The 23,786-nt window shown below is 46.6% G+C and overlaps 2 protein-coding genes across 5 annotated transcripts in view; both read left to right on the top strand.

The window, feature by feature from the left end:
- SYNGR1 (synaptogyrin 1) overlaps nucleotides 1-9,613 on the top strand; it is a 35,747-nt gene extending 26,134 nt beyond the window's left edge. For 2 of the 3 annotated variants that reach the window (XM_035127259.3, XM_088652080.1), the window contains exons 3-4: nucleotides 453-598; nucleotides 2,837-9,613. In XM_035127259.3, coding sequence (XP_034983150.1) covers nucleotides 453-598; nucleotides 2,837-3,055 — 365 coding nt within the window. In that variant the 3' untranslated portion in view covers nucleotides 3,056-9,613. Of the gene's footprint in view, nucleotides 1-452; nucleotides 599-1,275; nucleotides 1,414-2,836 lie in introns of those variants that run through there. The other variant, XM_035127260.3, reaches the window with a different exon arrangement.
- Nucleotides 9,614-12,448: 2,835 nt separating this feature from the next.
- TAB1 (TGF-beta activated kinase 1 (MAP3K7) binding protein 1) lies at nucleotides 12,449-23,773 on the top strand. Of its 2 annotated transcripts, none has more exons than XM_035127256.3 (11): nucleotides 12,449-12,508; nucleotides 14,575-14,711; nucleotides 14,993-15,146; nucleotides 15,356-15,442; nucleotides 16,409-16,547; nucleotides 16,879-16,992; nucleotides 18,997-19,108; nucleotides 19,221-19,365; nucleotides 20,656-20,878; nucleotides 21,248-21,404; nucleotides 22,507-23,773. In XM_035127256.3, exons 1-11 carry the CDS (start codon nucleotides 12,476-12,478, stop codon nucleotides 22,712-22,714), a joined length of 1,509 nt encoding a protein of 502 aa, XP_034983147.1. In that variant the 5' UTR covers nucleotides 12,449-12,475; the 3' UTR covers nucleotides 22,715-23,773. The 2 variants fall into 2 exon arrangements, with proteins under 2 accessions (XP_034983147.1, XP_088508204.1); XM_088652078.1 differs by having other exon boundaries at nucleotides 12,456-13,444.
- The last annotated feature ends 13 nt before the right edge of the window (nucleotides 23,774-23,786 follow it).

Below are 23,786 nucleotides of genomic sequence, written 5' to 3'. Positions count from 1 at the left end.
CCTTAACAACTACACTTCCCAGGATTCTTTGGGGCAAGGGGAGCCATGTCTGCTTAAAGTGATACGAGGCTGCTTTAGATGTATAGGGAAGTTGGGGCCTAAATGTTATGAGGGAAATATGAGACTGAGAAGGTGATAATTTTGCCTTTTAACCTGCAGTTCCATATCAAATGCCCTTGCAGCAGGCTACTCAATTGGACTTTGTCCCAGCATGCGAAATAGATTTGTAGGGCGACCTTCCTCAACAAGATGCCCCCCAGATTCTTTGGACTACAATCCCATCAGTTGTCTACAACGCCCATTGAGCTGATGGGAGTGGTAGTCCAAGCCCTCTGGAGGGCACCTGGTTGGTAAAAGCCTGCTGTAAGGTAGTTGTTGGCTGGGGGAATGCGACACCTTCAAACTCACTTAAACCTTGTCCTCCTTCTTCTTTTGATGGTGGTTTTTCACAGGCTTGTGGGCCTTCCTCTGGTTTGTCAGTTTTTGTTTCCTGGCCGACCAATGGCGCGTTTCGAAGAAAGACAACAACCCATTGAACGAAGGAGCGGATGCCGCCCGAGCAGCCATTACGTTCTCTCTCTTTTCCGTCTTCACCTGGGTGAGTAATACAGGCGCAGACCTGGCTAGCAAGCGATGGGTGTCATTCACAGACCATCCTGTTCTCTCCATCTCCAGTCTTACTGGATGCAACGCATTTCAGGCTCCAGTTCCACCAACTAGGAAGTCACCTTACGAGCCAAAATAATCATTGGCCAGGAAAACAAACAAACGTTGGACAGTTTCACCGGCCATACATTTAGTCGCCCACATCTCTTTGAAACCCAGCAGCCCACAAGCACATAGGAAACCCAAAGAAAAGATGTAGGCAGAAACTGCACACCAAGTGCCTCGAGTAACTATGGCAGGGAGGCCATCAGAACATTAGATGAGCCTGCTGGATTTGCGCCTCACAGACCTCCAGACAGCAGCCCACCTGCCAGGAAACTAGCATAGTGACAGCTCCCTACCAGGTGAGCTGCCTCTGGAGGGGGGCCGGTTGCCCTTGACAACTATATGGTTTATTCAACCTTGAGACGATAATGCCAAGAGTGGAAGGAGGCCCTCCAGCAGCATCCCAGATTCCCAGCCCTTCCCCTCTGCCAAAGAGACCTTAGACACCCTTCCCCTTTTTTTCCATAGGAGTCCTTATTTCAGTTCCAGGCCTTGCTTATGTTCCTTCACCAGCTCTCTTCTCTCACGCCCACCCACCTCTTCCTTCCTGTTCTCTCCCTACAGGGCATCCTGACCTTTCTGGCCTTTCGGAGACTCGGAGAAATTACTTTTCAGGAAGAATACAACACACTGTTCCCTAGCTCTCCGCCAGTGCTCCCCTAATCCCAGTCCCCATTAAAAATGAGCATATCGGGGAGGAAATTTTGGAGTGAAAGTATTTCTGACTTTCAATCTCAGGGGTAGGAAGGAAGATAAGAGAGAAAGAGGAATAAAAGATACGCAATTTGTGCAGCTGATGGGGTGAGGAGAGAGAGCACCCTTTGTAATTGTGGAGGGCTTCACCTATCTCCTAGCTCTTAAATAGTTCAAAGTACACCTGCGTACTGTTCAGGGTTCCCTCTTTTGTGCCTTCTCTGCTGTGCCTTCTCCCCAAATAACTAATGCCAAATAACACCCATGTGCCTTTATCTCTGCCTCAGTCCTGTCTTAATATGTTTAACCACGATGGGTCACCGCTGAAATCAAACTTCTGTTTCTCCTCATGTCCTCTTGGTTCTCTTTTCTCCGGGTACAATCTCCAAGGAGACTATGTCACATCCACACCAGGCATTTAAAGCACTCCTATACCACCTTAGCTGTCATGGCTTCCCCCAAAGGATCCTGGGAATTGTAGTTTACCAAGGGCTCTGACCTCACAGACCTACAATTTCCAGCATCCTTAGCAAACTACAGTTCCCAGGATTCTCCATGGCTGTTAAAGTGGAGCAAGCGTGCTTTAAACCCACGGTGCAGATGTGACCTGTGTCAGAGGGCAGCTGAAAAGCCACAATCCCTACACCTCCCACACTCTTTGTTTTGCCAAACAGCATTGCACGAACGAAGGTTTAGTGATGGAGCCGGGCCTCTTCACAGCTGCCTTGATCGGCCGTGCGGTTGTGTGTGCGTGTGTAAAATGTCAGTCCTCCTCCGATCCCTAATCCGTAGTCACCCAGGGCAAGTCCTTGGAAAAGTCAGGCATCTTTTCCCCCAAGCCACTGCTGCCGTTCCCATGCTGATGCTGCCAAACTGGCTACCCAGCCCTGCACTGATTCTGCCACCCCCTTGAATGAGCAGGAAATTGGCCTGGGCTGAAGCCCTCAACAAACCTAGACTTATTAGAGGACCGGTGTGCACTAAACGAGCATATCCAATCCCAGAAAGAGGCGCCGCCTTCTGTGTGGTGAATTGGAGCCCCCACATGAGTGCTGCCTTGCGTCTGCCAGACTTTTTCATGATGACAGTGAGATACATACAACAGGTTGTGGAAGCAAGCCTTCTGCCAAATCATCTCCCACTGAAATGAGTTCCTCTCCGCAGTTCCTCTCTCTGTGGCTTCTTTCCTGAACTTGTACTCTCTCTAGAGTGTGCCAAATCTTCTTCTTGCGTTAGGATGTATTTGCGTTTTAACTTGTTAATAATTCCAGTATGTCTCATGCACTAAGTTAATGTCTTGTGCACTAACCACTACTAATCCGGCTTCTGTTTGTTTCTCCTCGGTATGCTTCCCTTTCTCTCCCCCCCCCTCCGCCCCCCACCAAATGCCCTTCCGGAAACCTCTCCCGCACTGCCGCATCCTCCCTTAAAGGTGGGCCAGTCGTTCCTGGCATTCCAGCGATACCAGCTTGGCGCCGACTCAGCCCTCTTCTCCCAGGACTACACGGACCCGAGCCTGGAGCCTGGCATGCCTTACGCTCCCTACACAAACGAGGATGACACTATAGATAGCATGGGGACGTACCAACAGGCCCCTTCGGCAGATGCATTTGATGCTGAGGCACAGGGGTACCAAGCCCAGGACTACTGAGAGCCGGTGGAGCCCTCCCCCCTCCCCCTCCCCCCCTCTGCCCGCTCCCCTTTGCCACCAACATGCCAAGGTGCAAAACAAGGTGCATCAGAGTCAGAGGGGGCTCTTGGCCGCTCCCCAGCCTTCTAGGGTCTCCGTTTTTATTTCTTATTTTTTTAAAACAACAACAACAACGGGGTGGGTGGGGAGAAGCAACAGCCCTGACACCTCTTCCCCACTTCTGAATTTGCCACCCAAACCAAATTGTTGATTGCAAAGTGTTTTACGGTCCATTCTGCAGCGCAATGCCGTCCTCTCTTTGTGGGAGAAGCTGCCGAGGGCAGGAATTCACCCTTTTCTGTAGGGGGGGAATGAGGTGGGGGGAAGCACGGCTGCAAGGCAAGTGGGGGGTGGGATGACTGGCTGAGGTAGTATCTGAGGCTGACATGTCTGTGTGTAAGTAGTGAGAAGAGAGAACAGGACCTAGACGGGTAGGCAAACCTGGGAGAGTGAGCATGCAGGCATGCAAGGGCGAATGATGTGTAAGCTTTGTGTGGTGTATCAATGATGTCAAATAGGACTGTGATTTGCCCTTTTCCTGAAATTACAAAGATTCACATCCATTCCTTGCCAGAGTTGACAGTATTGAGCTAAAAAAGGGTGCTCGCTTCACTAAATTTCACAAATATTTTGACCCCGATAAGAGTGCTTATTTTTTCTGTCTATGTAAGGCTTTTATAACAAGCACATATTGTGCTTGGGTGCTTGCTCAGCTTGCATTTTTGGAGAAGCCATTGGGAGCACTAAACTGCAGTCTGAGCCTGTGGCAGAGGTATCATGCCATTGCATCGCTAAGAGCAAAGTGCAGGTCAAAGTTAGTCCCAGTTGAAAAAGTACAAAGTGGCTGTGAGCATTTTGGGGGGGGGGGGATGAGGCAGCTCTTTATTCCCGGGAGGAATATACCGGTAATTCCCTACCCATTCCATGGCAAGCTAACACATGATCTGATGAACTGAGATAATTTGCTTTTTTGTTTTTGTTTTTAATGGAGGAAAAGTGTTGAGAGCCTGCAAGGAAGTCTGCAAGGAAATTTTTCCGGCACAACCAAAATCCACAGGGACATGTAGTTTTAAAGGAACATGTAGTTTTAAATGTTACACCAGCTGTGTCTCATTTATGACTCACCACAGGGTTGGACTGGACTGAAGTGGGATCCCAAATCCAGGGCAGAGGCTATTACATAGGAGAGATTGCCGTAGGCTTACATAGTGCAGAGCAAAAGTTCAATTGGGAAAATAGCTACCTACAGTGGTTTGGAAGATCTTGGCAAAAAGGCTTAGATCATTTGTAATCTGGACACATCAGAGCACTGGCAGAAATGGTTCAATGTGCCAAAATTCCCTGAAAATATTAACCCATCTTCACCGTGTTGTAAATCAAGCTTCAGCTGAGCAAAATGACTGTAGCTTTGTTGTAGCTCATTAGAAAGTTCCCTGTTTCCAAAGCTGATTTTTGCTCTTGGTTTATATGGAATTTGTCCTTCTGTCACACCAGTAGCTTGATCCAATACACGTTTACTTAGAAATAAGCCTCGGTCAATTCAGGGAGACTTACTTTTGAAAAAATGTGTCTATTGGATTACGTCCTAAAGATGTTTTTGCACATGCGCATATAATGGACTTCTAAAAAAAGGTGTATCAGAACCTCCCAGCAGGCCATACGTGAAACATCAGTTCACACAGGGCCATGGGTCAGCTGCATTGGACTAGATGATCCTCAGGGTCCCTTCCAAATTATATTCTATATATTACTTGGTGTGCACTGTAGTAAAGCAGAAGTTATTTGCTGTAGGGTCTTCCCCAACCTGGAGCCTTCCAGATGTTATGAGCTACACCTCCCAACAGCTCCAGCCAACATAGCTAAAGATCAGCAATGATGGATATTCCAAAACATGCAGAGGACTCTAGTCTGGGGAAGGCTACTTTACTACATGTTAACTTTGTCACATGGAAGTAACCTCTGTGATTGCAATTCTTGAGGACAGCATCATGGAAGAGAAAGAATTGATGGGAGTGGCTCGCATGGACACTGGGCTATTCAGGCTTACAACCATGGCAGCCTTTGCCAAGTGGGATAAAGAGACCGTCTCTTCCACTGGACAAATTCCCTAGCTTTCCTGGAATTAAGAGGGAAGCCAATTTAGCTCCAGGGCTGAGCAGACCATCTGTCACCCCTACTATCTTTGTGCTCAAGAAGAATGAAACCAGAGTTTCCACTCAGTGAACACATTGCCACGCTGGGAGGAAAGACAGTTGGTTGTGTTAGCAAACTAGAGCCTGGATATTCTAGATTGGATGGGATAAGTGAAAGCGCTTGCACTGTGTTATGCTCAACTTCCGCTAACCCTGCGTGAGCTAAGCATTCAATAAATGGTTGAGAGAGCTACAAAGAGAGCACGCCCCCTTGCTTCCAAAAGCATCTGTGGAAGCACATAGACATTAATTTATTTCAAATTATTCTATTTGAGTTACAAGCTCTCCCATTCGCTTCTTGTAGTTGTTATTCCTGATCAGATGAATATGCATTAAAACATTTGGTAGAAAAACCTCCCATAGCTCTTTATATGTATCTGATCCTTTCAGCATTACCAAAAAAGAAAATGAAAAAAAAAAGCTGTGTTGGCCATTTGTGTTTTCACAGAAATAGGGAAATACAATGTGAAAAGTGACTCAAAGTGAGTAGGGTGGTGCCATTTGTTTGCCCTAGGCTCTCTGCTGCCTTCTGAATCTTAATTGGTTCCTGATAGCTGGCACTCAGTTCATGTGGCTCTGTAGCTCAGGCATGTTACCTTACGAGTTTCATGCTTTCAGCATCCCATGAGATAATTTCCTTGCTGGTCAGCTGTAAGACTTAGTGAGCTAAGGACCATATAGTTAGGATGAGATCTATGGATTTCTACACCAGAACATCACAAACCGAGGCACTGTAAATGTTTTAGTCTGCTCTGGGTGATTGCTTGCCAGTGGAGTATAGTAATGCAACAGAAGGCAATCTTGTTAAAAGAATGTTTTATATGTGCTCAGAGCCACAGTGGCTGCATAAAATCATCTGTGGAACATAATTAGCAAACATCAACTAGTTCCTCACTTGTTAATCATCCATTTGTAGAAATGCTTGCCTGCTTCTAGTTGCATCATCATGCAAGCATTTTCCCAGAGCCAGTCTAAAGAAAACAATTTTTAGGATGTCTTGCAATTGACTGGTAAGAAATATATCATAGACCTAGAGGAAGGCACACAACAGGCCTGAAGAACATTTTGATTGTAGCATTACAGTGTAGAGATCAGAACAGAGCACTACCTGTCAGGAATGCAGGGAGTGCGTAGCTCTGAGCCCAGCATGAAGAATCTGTGCTCACCTGAATATGGCACACTAGTTCCAATACTACATATTCCTTCTCCTATGTAAAGAGAAGCCTGCTTTGTGTCTTTGTATTGCTGAAAGCATCAGGTGCATGCACCTGTATTTTATGAAGCTTCCACAATCTTGGTCGTTAACATATGTATAGTTGGCCTTGCCAACATGACAGGAATAGGTTGGTTTGACCAATTTGTAGCCGAGTCTCTTAAGTTGATGCCCTCCAGGTGTTTTCGACTGCAGTGCTGGCTGGGGCTGATGGGAGTTGTAATCAAAAATATCTGGAGGACACCAAGTTGGAAAAGGCTGCCATACACTTTTTAAAAAACGTAAGCAAAGAACAGTTTTTGAAGCAGATGTCCTTTGGCCACTGTTTCAGTTTGCCAGGACCCAGCTAGGAAAAAGATAACTGATAAAGAAACAGCTGTGGCATCAAGAGAGAAGCCTTCCTTTAAATAGTGTGTCGTTATTTAAAATGAGAAGACATGGGACCTCTCTCAAGGGATGCAATGGGAAGGAGCCAGTGTGGTGGCAATGGGTCTTCCTCTGGTGTGTGGTCTGCATGTTGGTGTGAGTGTGGGTGTGTGGAATTGCCTCTAGATCCCCTCTGTTGGTACCTCCTTTCTAGAGATCCACTAAATACTGTGTGTGGCTAGAAGCCGGCAGGGAGTGAGACAAGGAGTATAATAGCCTGTTACTCATAAAGCACAAAGAGGAACAAAGTCTCTCGCTTTATGGTCTCAAGAGAAAGCAATATTGTACAGGGCTTGAGGGAGGGGGAAATGTTCTCCATCCCAGAGTTCCTCTTCTATTGGGATGGCCTAATATTTAGGCTTGCGGGTGGGTGGGTATTTTACTGAGTGGGTTTCTTTATAACTGTGGTCAAGGAGAGGTCTTTTCTTCATCTCTCCCCCTGGAGGGAAAGAGACAAACATGGGATTGGAGGATAGGGAGGGGGGAGGAACCCAGTGTTGCCGCAAAGTTTTATGGGAGTCCATTGCATGCTTTGCATGCTTTTCACATGGGGGGTGGAAGGGGAGATGGTCCATTTTTCAACATCTGTTCCATTAGCAGATTTATAAATGGGTTTTGCCTTGGAGAATAGGCCAAGACTGTGTTAAACTACATACGTAAAAACTGAATCCTAACTTGTGCAATGGGGATTGTTTTTACATCTCCTTCCCTGTCACACATGGATAGATTCCTAAGACCAAACAGAAATGCCTTTCCCTGTTATGCACAACACACTCACAAAATTACGAGAATACCCTGCACATAACTGGTGGAATATGTCAAGTTCAGGGGGTCCCAATCCAAGAAGAAAGCATGTAAGGCCATGGATTGCAATTAGTGCTGGCACACCTGTAGAATTGTTGTTGCCATGTGTGATAAAACTTTCACCTGGAAAGAAATCTAGGTTCTGCTCCTGTCCTGGCCAGTGGCCCATCGTGGCATTTTCTCCTTGCTCTTTGATGATTCCCAGTTAGTATTTGTTGGTATATTTACTGTTTTAACTGATGGGTGCAAGAACAGTCGTTTTGGGTGCGTTCACAGCAGAGTTTTAATTGCACGAAGAGTGTCCATATAGCCAGAAAATGTGTGTGACGATGCTGGTTATCATGCTGTGCAAGCCCCTTTTAAATTACAGAAGGGCATCCTTCAGTGGGCCAGGCATTCCATGCATCTGAGGAGATAATTCTGGATACCCAGAAATTGCACTCCAGTGATTGCTGTTTTATTATGCTGCTGGAATACCTTTGTATCCTGTGAAGCTACAGTCTAGCACTGTGTTGCACATAAATATTTGCCATATATGATTACTGCAAACCATTTCATAGTTTATAGAACGACTGAATTATACCAGTCTTTCCCTCAGTCAACATGTCAACTGTGAAAGACCAATGAGCGTCACTTGCACATAGCGGAAATGCAGGGAGCTGGGATCAAGTGTGGCTTCCTGAAACATCCGTGTGTGTGTGTGTGTTACCAACACACACCTGCCTTTCACACTTTGTGTTTCCCATGGGAAACTCTTGACATAATCTGCTGAGTCAAATGCAAAGCAGTTCTAAATTGATGGTATTAAAAACCCATTCTCGTTGTGCTTGGATACCCCATGATGCTTCTGTAGGGTGAATGCAACCTACAGCTTTGAGTTACTCAGACTCATGGAATGTAATCCATGCATACAGAGATAAATGTTGTTAAGCACCTGAGACATCTCCCTGTCAAAACAATACTGTCAAACAGGGCCATCCAACTTCTGACCCACCAATCCAAATGTGGCGCACCACCAGCCCGGTAGTGCGCCATTCAACTGTTTTGGGTCCCAAGCGGGCATCAAAACCAAGAGTGTTTATTGAACCTACTGGCTTGAGATCTGTGTCTACTGGTTGATGAGTTGGAAGTTCTGTGTGCCTACTGTAGTCTTTTAAGTGCCCCACACACCTCTCTCTAGATAGAGGCCCTTCTGATGCACCAATATCCAAGAGTGCAAACCAGCTTGGTGTCATTCCAGTTCCTTAGCCATTGCGGCAAAAATAAGGTCTCCTTTCAGCTCCAGTTAGGCATAGGAACTTACTTCATTCACTTCTTGCACATCTTGGGAACAATGGAAGAGGCACTCACTATTTGATGCTGCCAGTTCCCCTTAGCTTCACATACACGTGGGCAGAATCTCATATGCCTAGACAGGCAGACTGGTCTTAGGAGTCTAGACTGGGACATATTTGAAAATACGAAATCATAGACCTCAGTTCATTTTGCCTCATGCAACACACACAAAGACTTGTTCTGACAGTCTCGTTGCTCCTGGGGTGTTGATAACATCGTGGGGTCTCTACAGCCCACACCTACAGCATTACTGCCTCTGTATAGTATATATATTATATATGTATAATATAAAACTATGCATATGTATATGCATACATATGTGACAATGAAAGGGTTGCCTGCTCCATACAGGATCTACAAAATGTCCGATGAACTACAAGCCCTACCCCAACTGGCCCATTTTCTCCTCCAGTATGTCTCCCTCAACTAACATAAACCCTGCCACCCGGGCACCTGTGTTTACGACGTCCTGTATATTTGTGGTTAAAAAAAGTGAAGGTGGTAACTACTGGTGTGTCTTATCAATAAAGTTATTACATTCAAAAACAATTGTCATGGTGTTATGATTTCTTCCCTCTGGGTTTAAATGTTTCATTGATCATTTATATCTGCATTTGAAAACCATGTACGGCATGTTTTTTCCACACATCTGCACCGTGTAATTAAAGCAGTGTTACACCACTTGTAATGGTTGTGTTTCCACTGCCCACCCCCACATTCTTGGAAACTATAGTTTGTTAAGGGGACTGAGAGTTTCTTAATTCTCGCCACTGGATTTCCCATTGAAAGAGCTTATCCAGTGAAGAACTTGCTCTCAGAGAGCCAGTCAGAGCATAAGTAGACAGCATTGGGTTAGTGAATATGGTTTCCTCCAGATGACATTGGACTCCAACTCCCATCATCCCTAACCATTGGCTGTGCAGAATGGGGCTGGTGGGAGTTGAAGTCCAATAACATCTGGACAGCATCATGTGGGCTCCCTTGACTGATGGTCTGACTGGCTCATATGAAGTTGAGCAGTATCAAATACATATGTACCCAAACAGCTGCTGAAGGAAAGACTTGCTTAGGTATGGAACAGGAAGAAGTATTGAAAAGTGAACCTCCGAGTACGTGCAAAGTGGATTTCTCTTAACTCTGGAGCAGATCCACACTATACATTTAAAGCATATTTAAAGCACATGATTTCCTCCCAAGAATCCTGGACACTCTAGTTTGTTAAGGATGCTGGAAATGGTAGCTCTGTGAGGGGGAACTTCAGTTCCCAGAATTCTTTGGAGGAAGTCACAAGCTTTAAATGTGTGTTGAATATGCTTTAAATATATAGTGTCGATCTGCCCAACAACTCATACTCAGCTGGTATAAACAGATTTGAGTGCCACCTACCCCTTTCTAAAAATTAGCCATGAGTTAAGGCTCTGTAATGAGTAGTCTTCCCATATAGCCTGTGGTTGCTGCTGATTAATGCCTCTAGCAGTGACATTAAGATGTCCTGTACATACCTATTTTGGGAATTGGCTACATTGAACTCGGTGGGAGTTTGAATAAGCATGCAAAAGATCAGGACACACTTCTGCCAGTTTGTTTCAGGCTGTTGGCTGTCTGTTTCCAGGCATAATTCATGGTGCTCATGCTAAATGATTCAGGCCCCAAATATCTGAGAGACTGCCTCCTTCCCTCCATTGCCTTCAGGTGTTAAAATCAGCGGAAGGGGCCCACTTGGTAGATCCACTACCCCCAGAAGTTCAGAAAGTGGTGGCCCCCAAAAAGGGCATCATTCTCTGTGGCAACCCCTGTTTGCTTCCCACAGAGGTGCTTCTGGTACCTTCACTGCACAACTTTCAGGGAATGCTGAGGTAACATGTCTTTACCCTGGCGTTTGATGTGTGTTTTCTGAATCCACCTTATTCCTGTGACTAATTTGTTCTAACTGTTTTTAATATTGAAGGGCAGGCAATAAGTTTATTTATTTAGGTATTTATTTTATATAATCTCCCACTCTACAGTTGCTTAGCAGTAAGCCCTATTTAAATCAGTAGGGCTTGGTTCTGAGTACACCAGCTTAGGGTCATCCTGCATAGGACACAGGTAACCATGGTAGCTTGAGTAGCGTAGGCTTCCCTGGCTCAAAACATTTTGATCTCCCAGTAGGTGACACTTATATAACCCAAGTGAAGTAGCTGAGTGCAATAAACTTTATATGAACCAGGGGTTTGCACAAGAACAAATTCTCAATTCCAGGCTTCATTGTACTGGATGCTTCCTAGTTTATTATGTATGGCTGGGACTGCCTCTTAGATCACCTGCCTGTACCACCGCTGTTTCTTAAACCTACCTCTTCCCATGAAGACCATGGCACACATACGCACGTGTGTGTGCACGCACGCACACAGAGAGAGGGACACACAAACACAGAGTTCCCATGTCCTACGGATTCTGTTGTCAAGTCTAATTATCCATCATCGAAAGAAGCTTATATTCTTCCTCTGCTTCCATCTTCCTCCTGTTTCAAATGTCAAGATTGTAAGCTCCTCAGGGCAGGGACACTCTGAAGCAGTGCTACACATATTGATGGTGCATAGGTGGAGCTACAGCGCAGCCAGTCACTTCACCACTGATGACGTTCACCACAAATATGGGACAGATCTGTACAGTATAGCCACAAAAGCTCAGTGCGTGCAAAGGATTCAAGATTATGCCTTTGCTACAGTCATGGTCACAACCAGTCACTGGTCTGAGTCGTTATAAGGCAACTTTCTTTGTTTTCGGGTGTGTGTGTGTAAAACTAAGATACCAAAGTAAAACTGGCACATTGCTGCCCACTGCACCCTTCCATCACCATCGAGAGCCTCTCTGCCCCACAGCCCACCCCCTTCCAAGAACGGCTTGGAGAAGTGGTTGCTGCTATTCAACGGCTACTAGTCCTCATGCGGTCGTTCTGCCACCTCCAGGATCACAGATGCCTCCCTTTGGATTACTAGCTGCTGGGGACGAGCAGCAGGAGGAAGATATGGAGCTCACGCCCTGGCTTCCCAAGAGGCGCCTGTTTGGCCAGGGTGGGAAATAGGCATAGCTGTCAAGTTTTCCCTTTTCTCGCGAGGAAGCCTATTCAGCATAAGGGCTCCTCTTATGTTCTCCCCGGACTACGCGTACAACCCACCCGCCGCGTCCCCTGGAATGCCTGCAATTTCATTTTTGGACCTGACACAACAACTTCCAACAAGTGGGGAAGAAGATGGGAGAGTCAGTCGCCTGCGATGCCTCCCTCCGTCCTCCTGGGGGCGCTGTGACCTAGGGTTTTTGTGTGTGTGTTTTTAAGGCGCGACGCTACGCTTCCTGTCCACGCTCTCGCCTGCTCCTCCTCTCCCTTGCCAGGGGAAGGGCGGAGGTTGATATTGCTTCTGCTTAAAGATGGCGGCGGCGAGGAGGAGTCTCCTGCAGAGCGTGAGCAGCCGAGCCTGTTCTAGGGGGGGGGGCCGCTATGGGCGGGAGCTCTCCGGGGCCAAGGGCAGGGTTCGGGGCCCCTGGGCTTCCCAGTAGAGGAGGTGGCTCCTGTCTTGGAAGCACAAGGCGAGGATGGTAGCCTGTGAGCGAGAGAGAGGGAGGGTGCGAGAGGCGGGTTCCGTGTATCTGTGCAAAGCAGGAATGGGGAGCCTGTGGCCCTCCAGGTGTTTTGGGACTCCAGCTCCCATCAGACCCAGCCAAAATGCCCCATGGAGAGGTGTGGTGGGAGCTGTAGTCCACCATCCTGTGGAGGGCCAGGTGCAAAGAAAGAGGCATGTTGCTCTCCTGCCAGAGCCAAAGGAAAACAGGGCGCCTTGTGCCTTTAAGAACGAGGTCAAGGGAAGGTATTTGGGACAGATGCAGCTCACAACGGGAGCATTGAAAAAAGCTGCACTTGTCAGACACTCTCTGCAACACGGTGATATAAGTCCTGCTCTCCTCTGCTTCTGGTTAACCGGCGGCTCCATGGGGGACCTATGACTCTCCAGAAGTTGTTGGACTCCCATCACCCCCTCCATCCCCAGTGCCAGCATGGCCCGTGATGGGAGCTGTGGTCCCCACAAAATGGGCGAGGCAGAGGGACAGGTTCTCCGTCCCTCTCGTGTTCCCACTGCTATCATCATCATTAGCACCACTAGCTGCATTAGCACCATCCCTGCAGGCTTTAGTTAGACTTTGGGGAGCCAACCAACTAAGGAGATTTTCCCCTTCCCAATAGATGTAGCGAGGAAAGCGGGGACTCATTCATTGACTTGCTAGATAAAAGAGGGACATGTACCTTGCAAAGCAGTTTGTGAGTCTCATAGCTAGATCTTTTGGATTTAGCGGGCCTTGGAAAACAGTGTTTCTCAAATCCCTGGTGAGCCACAGTACAAGGTGGGCTGTGTTCATTTAGTGGGGTGTGCAGACCTTTTTCAGATGTTGGCTTTCCTCAGCAAATCATAGTCTTTCCGTGGGTGACCAGCATAATGACATGCCAAATATCCATATGTGAGCTGGAAATTGGGCCACTCTGCATCCCAATCACTGCTGGTCCAAAGGTTCTAAAAAGATTAGTATGTAGAGAGAGTAACGGTTGTGTAAAATCAGGGACAGTAGCTCCAAACCCGTGCAAAACAGGTGCCTCTTGTACAAAACTCTTCCTATGATGCTTTTGGGGCAGCTGATATCTGGATGACCCCTTCTAGTCCCATGGTTCTGTAGAAGGACAGAGTGATGTCACTTCTTCCGCAGACCAGAGGGATGGTACAAGTTCCCTACTGTGAGGGTGGGGGACCTTTGGCCCTCCAGATGTTGCTGAACTGCAGTTCCCATAAGCTTTGGCTATTGGCTGTGCTGGTCAGGGTTGAAGGGAGATGTCGTTCAGCAATATCTGGAGGGCCAAAGGTTCCCCACCCCTGCTGTACTAGGAAAGGAATGTTACCCTTTCCCCTTGCAGGAAGAGCTGGTTTACATCCCTGCTGCTCTGTAAACAAGAGTTGTGGCGTCCTGAAAGGCAGCTATTTAGAAGGCACAAGGAAAGTGTTCAGAAATATGTACCAAAATATCCGAATTATACGCAGAGAAGCATTTATGTGGCAAGAAAGCTTTACTTCTCCAGTTACAGTCATTAAAATGCATCAAACCTATCTGGCTTTGCTCTGCAGAACCAGCTACGTCTCTGAAATATGTTTCACGTCTCTTTTGGAACCTAATGCTAGATGAATTTTGTGTGTGCTTAATTTGTGGGGAGAGGTATGAGTGAAGGAGGACAAGGAAGCTGGGTTAGCAAAGAAGTAGCAGGAGGAGAAGTGTGGGCAGGTAAAATAAAGTATATAACTGAATAAAAAAGAAAGGGAACAAAGGGATCAGCTGCTAGTGGGAAAGGGGACTCAATAAAAGATTGTCAGCTATCTTAAATTGGACCCTAATTGGGAGGCTAACTCTTCAGCTGATGTATAGTCATTATCCTTGTGGCGCTTGCTGCAAGAAGTTCATTGGGGCTTCTTTCTTACTCTGTTATCCAGGAGCAGCAACCAAATTGGACAGATGACTTGCCTCTCTGCCAGCTCTCCGGTGTGGGTTCAGCTCCTAACCGTTCCTATACCACAGATGGAAAGGGGACAGAAATTCACCCCTTAGAGGATAACTGGCTGAAATTCAGGTAAGCAGCCTGTAGATTTGGGTGGAGCAGGGCAACAGAAATAATGGCATTCATTCAACAAGCCCACTTTAACCCAGCAATATTTTTGTAGGGGAGGCCAACTCCCATCAGCCCCAGTTAGTATGACCAATTTGTCAAGGATGATGAGAGCTGTATTTCCGCAACACCTGCAGGGCATCTCATTAGAAACTCTTAATTTATTGAATGACCTGTGGGCCAGGTTTTTACTCCCAAACCACAGGCCTTTAATTGTCCCTTCCCATCCTGACCCTCTTTGGCAGGAGTGAAAATGACTGCTACCTCTATGGGGTCTTCAATGGTTATGATGGCAACCGGATCACCAATTTTGTGGGGGAAAGACTCTCCGCAGAGCTCATGTTGGGCCAGCTGAATGCAGACCATGATGATGCTGATGTGCGCAGAATACTGCTGCAGGTAATGGAGTTTTTTCTTCGGAAAAAAAATCAGTCATAAATTGGTGCTTCTTGTTGTAATTAAAAGCTCCTGAGTGATTTGCATAACATACAAAGTTTTGATGTTTTATGCAGGGAGAAATAAGTTTGGGGGATTCTGTGTAGTTAGCAGTTCAAAGTTTCTGTTCTAATACATAATTTTGTGTTGTCTACCTTCTGGGGCCTCTTCAGGCTTTTGATGTGGTGGAAAGGAGTTTCCTGGAGTCCATTGATGATGCACTAGCAGAGAAGGCCAGCCTCCAGTCCCAGCTGCCAGAGGTAACTTCTCTTCCTAGCCTTAAGGAAACATCATTGAATTCAGGAAGTGTTAACAGTGCACTTTCTTCTTGGAAGGACCTTGGAGCCTGCTAAACGAATTTGAAAGTGCGTGTTGGGAGGCAGGTGGCAGCAGAACAAGCTTACTCCCATTTGCAGCATTTCATGTTTCAAACTCCCACCTTCATTGGTGCTTTTTGAAGAATTGGTGGTGGTCTCAGAAACACTTAATGGCAGAGCAGTTAAAATTGGGACCTGCCAGAGTTGATGTGGCTCCTGCAGTCTGGGGTGGAAAACAGTCAGTGCAGTGCAGCTCATCTGTTCATTTTGCACTATAGGCACCAAACTGCATCCTTGTACTGCTCGCTGAATAATACAGAAGGGATACCAATCCTTTGGTTTCCTGTGTTCAAAATCACTAAAGTGAATTTCAGTCCGCACTTCACCTATAAAGCATGCCTGTACGGCGAGAAAAAAAATCCTTTCGCAACCCTGATGGAAATATTTTTAAGGAGTGGCTGATTATGTTGAATGAAATACATTCTGTATTATTTAAGAGCAGGCATAGGCAAACTTTGGCCCTCCAGATGTTTGGGACTACAATTCCCATCATCCCTAGCTAACAGAACCAGTGGTCAGGGATTATGGGAATTGTAGTCCCAAACATCTGGAGGGCCAAAGTTTGCCCATGCCTGTTTAAGAGTAATCTGCCTAGAGCCTGTCATGATGCTGTACAGCTGTTTTAATGTGAAAATGGCAGACTCCTGCAGTACTTTAAAGGCTACTGCATTTGTTATGACACCAGCTTTTGTAGACTAGTGCCCAGTTCACCAGATGCCTGAAGCTGGCAGGTACCTATACACCTGGGTGTGTGTGGGTGCAAAAAGTGGGATCAAATGTTTTTGGTATGTCTAGAGAAGGCTACAGAAATGTTGCACTGATAAATTTTTCCACAACCCTGTATTCTAGGGGGTGCCCCATCACCAGCTGCCTTCCCAGTACCAGAAAATCATGGAACGGTTGAAGGCTGTAGAAAAGGAGATCTCTGGAGGGGCCATGGCTATTGTGGCAATCATCCTCAACAACAAGCTCTACATCGCCAATGTAGGTGTGTTCCTCTTCAATGCCGTTTTTGATTTGGGCACTTCCTGGTCACAGCACTGAAGGGTGAAGAGTTAGAGCAGTTGCAGCTGGGTTACTTTATCCTCTTTGCACAAGAGTAATGCTTCACTGACGTCCTTACAGAGCCACTAAACCTAGTTGCCTGGGTGAATACAACAGGGAAAACGGGAGAGATGAGACGTCGGCATTGACAAGCACCGCTTCCAGGTTTTGCTGGGGAGGTGTAGTACTGGGTTGCACTTCATAAGTGTGTGTATTTCTCAGGTGCCTCACTTGTCCCCCTTTCCACCTTTGCAAAATGCACTCCTTCTCCACAGGAACAAACCGGGCACTCTTGTGCAAATCTACAGTAGACGGGTTGCAAGTGACACAACTCAACATGGACCACACCACAGAGAATGACGATGAGCTCTTCCGCTTTTCGCAGCTGGGTGAGTGTTGCGTTCCTGGAGCAGCAGAGAAGTGAGTCTGGGAGAGGATGGGCCTTGGTACACAACTGAGCCAACAAAGCAGGGGTGGCTTTAGCTTTGGCCCTCCAGATGTTATTGGGCAAGAACTTGCATCATTGCCAGCCAGTGTGGTCAAGGGTCAAGGAAGATGGGTGGTGTGCAGTTCCTTAATGTATGGAGGGCCATGGGCTCCTCAATTGTGCAATAGAGAAAAGGCTGCCAGAGAGGAGACTTTTGTGGCAATTTCCCCACCTCTGTAGCACATCACTATCATTGGTGGCTTTTGTGTTTACCAAACACAGGAGTGTTTAAATGACCAAGTTACAGTGTTAATGTCTCCTCTTCCCCATAACAGGGAATACATGCTGGATATCAGAAATGATCAACAACTGAGGGATGAGCAGTAGCTTTCTTACTTTTTCCTCATACTGAATCTGGGTGGGGAATTGAGTTGGAGAACAAATAATAAAAATAAAAGCTGACAAATAATATACAAAAATTTCAAAATTATATAAACAGATGTAATCAACAACTAAACAATTCTGCTGTAAGGTAAACAAGCAAAACTACAGCAACAAACATTAATGTTTCCAATTTAACTAACTTTCTAGGTAAAAACAAACAAACAAAATTTAACAAATTAAACAGCCAATGCTTTTTACCAACAGTTCCCACCCCATTTTTCACTTGCACTTACTCCATCTCTGCCTCTGACACAAAGAGGGCCCCAAACTGTGGCTTTTGAGTAACTTAACCTCTTTAGTGCAGGCTCTCCAAACCACCCTGGCTTTCATGCTGAGCTGAGTGGTATGTATTGTTGCCGACAAGCATTGATTGCATAAAAAACCCCTCCCATGTCTTATCCACTGTAGCAACAGTCGTGGGTTGTTGTGCATTAACTGCCCCCTAGAGGGCGAGCTGCTAATAATTGGTGTATGCTTCAAAATATGACAGTGGCTTACTCGCTGCCCTAATCAAGTTTTTAACTCTTCAAAATACTTGGCCATCTGCATCAGTTTTTTCGCCGAACGGTTATGAGACCAGTTCTGTTGGAATCCTTGTCCAAACTGAAATCCTGTTGAGGCCCTTAATGCAGTAGGGGGCTCACCAAGGAGAGCCCTCCAAACTTTCTTCTTTTCACCATTGCAGCCAACTTGCACACCTGCATCACACTCTAGAGCTGTGAATGCTACTGCTTGCTTGCTTGCTTTTTGGCTTGCTTTTTGGCTTTCTGCAGCAGCAGCTGGTGCTACTGGTGGTGATTTGCAAAACTCACTGTAACAGGGGGGCTGTAAAGAGTGTCTTGCCCATGTTCCCTCCCAAACCTAGAGCCAGCACTGCAGCGGACTCTTCTGGCACTTTAAATAGCACCTTTTTAATACCATAAGCTTTCATGAACTAGATTCCACTTTGTCAGAGGCAGGACATGTAATCCTCTGTTGACATGGGTGTAGGAAAATAAAATTATTGTTGTTGTTTTTTACATGAAATCTACCTGTTGGCTGAGGGTAATTCATCCTGCACTGTATTCCCCCAAAAAGCTGATGCCAAGATGGCAGTTGATACTGAATTGTTCTCATAGCAAGTTCAGTTATGAGTCCAGGGCCTGTTAAAGAAACTGAGAACCTTTCTTCCAAGGAAGAGCAGTGACACAGTAGAGGAGTGCAATGGGGATTCATCTGGCTGGCTGTCTAATTCTGTTTTTGCCAAGTGTAAAAGATCTCAGGCTGCATCAAAGCACTCTGACCACTTCTGAATGCATGTGCAGACTTTCTTGTGTGAATATATTACAGATGAAAAGCTCCTTGCTGTCCTCCATTCCTTAGTTGAGTTTATTCTGCCTTCCCTCATTCATCAGCTTTTTGTTTCAGTCAAAATGCCTGTTTAGCTGGGGGTAGGGTGGGCTTCCTCTTCTTGCCTTGGAATATAACTATAGGACATATTTAGCATCTGCCTGAAGTCAGTGAGCTGATTCTTTATCTGCAGGTTTGGATGCAGCAAAAATAAAACAAGTAGGAACCATATGCGGGCAGGAGAGTACCCGGCGCATCGGGGATTATAAAGTCAAATATGGCTATAGTGATATTGAACTGCTGAGGTGAGGCAAGGCCCAATACTTGGTCTTACTTTCCTTTCCTGTCTTTGCTTTTGAAGACATAGCTGTCTCTGTCGCTCTGTCCAGTGCTAACTTAGTTCTTCTCCCTTTGAAGTGCTGCGAAATCTAAGCCAATCATAGCAGAGCCTGAAATCCACGGAGGGCACCCACTCGATGGAGTCACGGGCTTTCTGGTTCTGATGTCAGAAGGGCTCTACAAAGCTCTGGAAGCAGCTCATGGGCCTGGGCAAGCCAATCAGGTAAGAGCGCCAGAGCAGTTTTAAATTGACCTTGGAATCCTGGGCAGGTCTTCAGACTGACTGTGTCTACACAGCGTACTTAGATGCACCCATCATTAGATTTGCAATTTGCCCCAGAGTGTTTGAGCTCTCTGTGCTCATAGGCCCTTCCGGGTAGCCCTAGACTACAGAGACAAGCAAGGCTAATAGTTATAAGTACATAAAATCCGTTGCGCAGGAGAAGGCTGGAGAGGTGAAGAGGCTTCCCAGGGACAACTTTTTCAGGGAAGTGAAATTATGACCGTGCAGAAAATTTCCCTCTACTTTCCATCCCTGCTGCTCCAATCAGTGGCTCTGCCAGGAAGGAATAAGGAGTAGGTTCTGGTCCGCCTGCTGCATCTATTGAACATTGATCCAATAGTTCAACTATGGGACTCTTTACTATAGGAGTTGGTGGTGGACACCAGCTTGGAAGGCTTCGAAAAAGGTTTAGATAAATTTATGGAGGAAGATAAGGCTGTCAGTAACTACTAGCCACAGAGGCTATGTTCTGCCCCCACAGTTGGAGGCAGTATGCCTCTGAATGCCAGTTGCCTTAAATCACAGGTGGGGAGAACATTTTGGGCTTCCCATAGTCATCTGATTGGCCACCTTGGGAATGCTGGGCTTTTGGCCTGATCCAACACCGGATTTTCCTTTCTTATCCTTACATTTACGTCCACCATAAAAAACTGCAGGCTTCTCTTTTCCTCCACTTCCAGTTGCAGGACAGGGAATGGAGGAGGCAAGAGAAGGTAGTATTTAATGCTGCTTTAACCCCCCCCCCAACAAAAAAGCAAATGTAAAAGTTGCGACCCACAAGGGTGGACATGAAAACCTCCTGTAGGAATGCAATGAATACCTTCACCATTTGAACACAATGCATCTTTCAAGTAGCCGAACAAAGGCACCCTAGAGAGTGACCTGTTGCAGCCTTTCCCCTAAGGCTGATTACTTGGTTGCCCTTTAAATGTTATCCCAGCTGTTTGGGAGATGCTTATCCATCAGAAGCTTCTGTGAGAATGTTTGAAGGACCCATGCGCATGGGCAGGGCCACATTGCATGGTTTTTTCCCATGGAATCAGTCAGCACAGACTTGCTCCACCTGGTAGGATGCCACTTCCATGGCAGAGATCTGCCCCAGTCAACCGGGCAGTTGCGTCCTTTAAACATTAGCCCAGCGGTGCAGGGCCTGCTTCTGTACATGGCTGGGAGAATATCTGAAGCAGCAGCTCCGGTTTCCCCACCCCTGAGAACTCTTTCTCTTTCTAGGAGATTGCAGCCATGATTGCCACAGAGTTTGCCAAACAAAGCTCACTGGATTCCGTGGCTCAAGCAGTCGTGGATCGAGTGAAGCGCATTCACTGTGACACATACGCCAGTGGTGGGGAACGGTCCAAGTTCTGTGCTCGGCATGAGGACATGTCGCTGCTGGTGAGGAATTTTGGGTACCCGCTGGGTGAGATGAGCCAGCCCACACTGACTCCGACACAAGGTATGGGGGAGGTCGCAAGGCAGATCAAAACTCTTCTGTCCAACTGTGTGTGTGACAGATAGATAGGCAGGCAGGTGTGCCTGCATTTATGGTGAGCTTGTGGGTGCTGAATTTGTAGTGTCTCTCTCTCTCTCTGTGTATATATATGGATGCTTGGGCACATTGGCCGTGCTCTTTATTTGCATGTGGCCCTCAGGGATGACTGAGCATTAATAAGCCAGAAAAGATTCATCATCCTTTTCTTAGAGAGTGATCTTTGTCCATGGTGTCCCAAGAAATTCTTCCCACTTGTAGAGTGACACTGGTATGAGGGTTTTCTGAGAATCTTGTCCTTCCTAGTGCTTACAATGTTTTATTCTGCATGCTCAGGAGGTCGAGTTTATCCTGTGTCAGTGCCGTACTCCAGTGCCCAGAACACAAGCAAGACCAGCGTTACTCTATCCCTTGTCATGCCATCCCAGGGTCAGATGGTCAATGGCGCCCACAGTAGCTCCACGTTGGATGAAGCCACGCCCACCCTCACAAAGTAAGTGCCCCTTGCTCAGACCAGGTGTCCTTTTGCCCTCATTTTTGCTGGAGGCAACATCCCACTTCCCCTGTTAGCTGCTTCTTAGGCCTAGCAGTGGAGGCCTACTAGCTCAGGCATCCCCAAACTTCGGCCCTCCAGATGTTTTGGACTACAATTCCCATCATCCCTGACCACTGGTCCTGTTAGCTAGGGATCATGGGAGTTGTAGGCCAAAACATCTGGAGGGCCGCAGTTTGGGGATGCCTGTACTAGCTGTTTCACTTTTAAACCCACATGATAGGGGCAGGCAATCTGTGGTCCAATGGCCTAATCTCAGAAACCCTCTTTAGATGATGAGCAAGAGTGTTCTGTCCCTCCCTCTTGAAAACATAACCATGTCATTCATATCGGTCAAAGCTCAGCTAAGAACAAGCTGCTGCTTTTTAGCTGCTCCCCAGAGAAAGAGTGGGTTGCCTGATTGTTGCCCAGAAAAATAGAGCACTGGTCCTGGCTCTTGGCTGATTTTAAGTGTTGCCTCCTTTGACTGTTCAGGGATAGGGACAAAAATATGAGCATGCAAAAAGAAATACCCACCCTGTATAGTTGTAGAATGAAAAATCAAATCTATTAGCAGTATTTACTGAAAGTTCCTCTTCATCATTATAAAAAAGCAGAAGTGGCTTGGATAAGAAAGGAGAAACTTCTCTGTGTTACACACAGGAGCAAGATGAGAGGCTTTTTATTAATAGACTGTATATGCATTTACATTTTTAATGCCCTCTTCACACTTAAAGATGTTCCCAGTGGGTGCTTCAAGCCTGCATTTTGCAGGTCTGTGTACTGATATATGTGCTCACATCAGGCAACAGGGATTGTCTGTGATGCTCTGTGACAGCCTTCGTCAACCTGGGCCCTCCCCATGATGTCGGACTGCAACTCCCATGAGTTCCAGCCAGCATGGCTAAGGATCAGGGATGATGGGAGTTGTAGTCCAACAACATCTGGAGAGCTGCAGATTCCCCAGAGTTGAGGGGAGAGGCCTCAGATTGCATTTGCTGTGTCATTTCTGCCGACTGAAGTTTGCCTCTCTTTCTCTTTCCCTCCCTGGCCGCGTCTGCAGTCAGAGCCCAACAGTGACCCTCCAGTCTACCAACACTCACACCCAGAGTAGTAGCTCCAGCTCAGATGGGGGCCTCTTCCGTTCTCGCCCTTCCCACTCCCTCCAGCCGGATGAAGATGGGCGTGTGGAGCCCTACGTGGACTTTGCAGAATTCTACCGTCTCTGGAACATGGACCACAGTGAGCAGGGAGCGCTCACCGTGCAATAATGCACCGAGACCAATCCCTCCGAACCCCTATCAGGTTTTGGGGGGGGGGAATGGAGCCTGGCAAGGCAGGAACAGTTCACCCTTGACAGCCCACCTTCTGCCATTAAGGGATGAGGTTAATGCTGGGACTGGTCGCTCATAGCATTCGTTTTGCATCAACTTGTCAGGGCATGTTAATACGTCCCTTTTCTAAAGGTCCCTTTCACTGTGAAACCTTGTGGGCATTAGAGAGGGTTGTGACCAACCTCTCCTGCACCTCCAGTATTACAGACAGTTGCTCTGTTGCGGAGAAGATGACAACTCAGATGTCTGGCAGGAGAGGTACTTGGTGCGCATATAAGCTGCTGCTGGAGATTTAGGTGTGCCTCATGATACTGGTGTGTTAAGTCGATGAAACCTCTGTTCTGCAGAATAAATGGTAACTTATAGCAAACGCTCTGGCCATTTATGTGATGTGAGTTTAAGAAATGGTATTAACCTCAGCTACCTAGGTTTTTAGTCGCCTTTGGGGCCCAAGACCTAGATGGAACAGGGCAGGTGGGCAGGCAGGCAGGCAGGCACACACAAACACACAGACAATTCCTCTAATGCATCATCTCCAGGTGTCATTTCCAGTCTTTAGAAACAAACATGGAAGGTGGGGGTGTTGTCTTCTGTACCCAAGATGTCACAGCCACTGTTAAATGCTTCCTTTTGTATCCAAGATCACAGTAGGGTGAAACAGGCAGCATTAGAAAGATTTGGAGCCGGATCTAACCACCTCTCTGCCTCCTATCTGGGTGTCCAGAAGATTCTCCTGACTTCCTTTGAAGAAGTGGCATGTTTTCCCCCATAATCATATACAGGTTTTTGGAAATGCTTTGTTGCTCTCAGACAGTCATCAAGTAAGAATTCCTTCTGGGAAAGCAGCTTAGCAGACCCACCATGCATGCAGGCTAACAGGAAAAACAGCAACAGAGGGACTACTATTGTAGACTTCATGGCACCAAGTGCCTTGGACTCCTCTGGAAGAAAGAGCAGGATATAAATTTCATTATAAATAAAACAGTTTTAACTTTTTCTTAGAGTTTCT

Source organism: Zootoca vivipara, chromosome 9 (genome assembly GCF_965207765.1).
Source record: "Zootoca vivipara chromosome 9, rZooViv2.hap1.1, whole genome shotgun sequence".
NCBI classification, from domain to species: domain Eukaryota; kingdom Metazoa; phylum Chordata; class Lepidosauria; order Squamata; family Lacertidae; genus Zootoca; species Zootoca vivipara.
The sequence above is the reverse complement of the archived record's forward strand: the minus strand, read 5'-3'. Positions and strand labels throughout refer to the sequence as shown.

What these genes read in the sequence shown, in the direction of transcription:
- TAB1 (XM_035127256.3), top strand. Translation starts at nt 12,476, where the DNA reads ATGGCGGCGGCGAGGAGGAGTCTCCTGCAGAGC. An exon ending in GGCCTGGGCAAGCCAATCAG is followed by an intron (nt 19,366 to 20,655) that starts GTAAGAGCGCCA and finishes TTCTCTTTCTAG; the next exon opens with GAGATTGCAGCCATGATTGC. An exon ending in CACACTGACTCCGACACAAG is followed by an intron (nt 20,879 to 21,247) that starts GTATGGGGGAGG and finishes CTGCATGCTCAG; the next exon opens with GAGGTCGAGTTTATCCTGTG.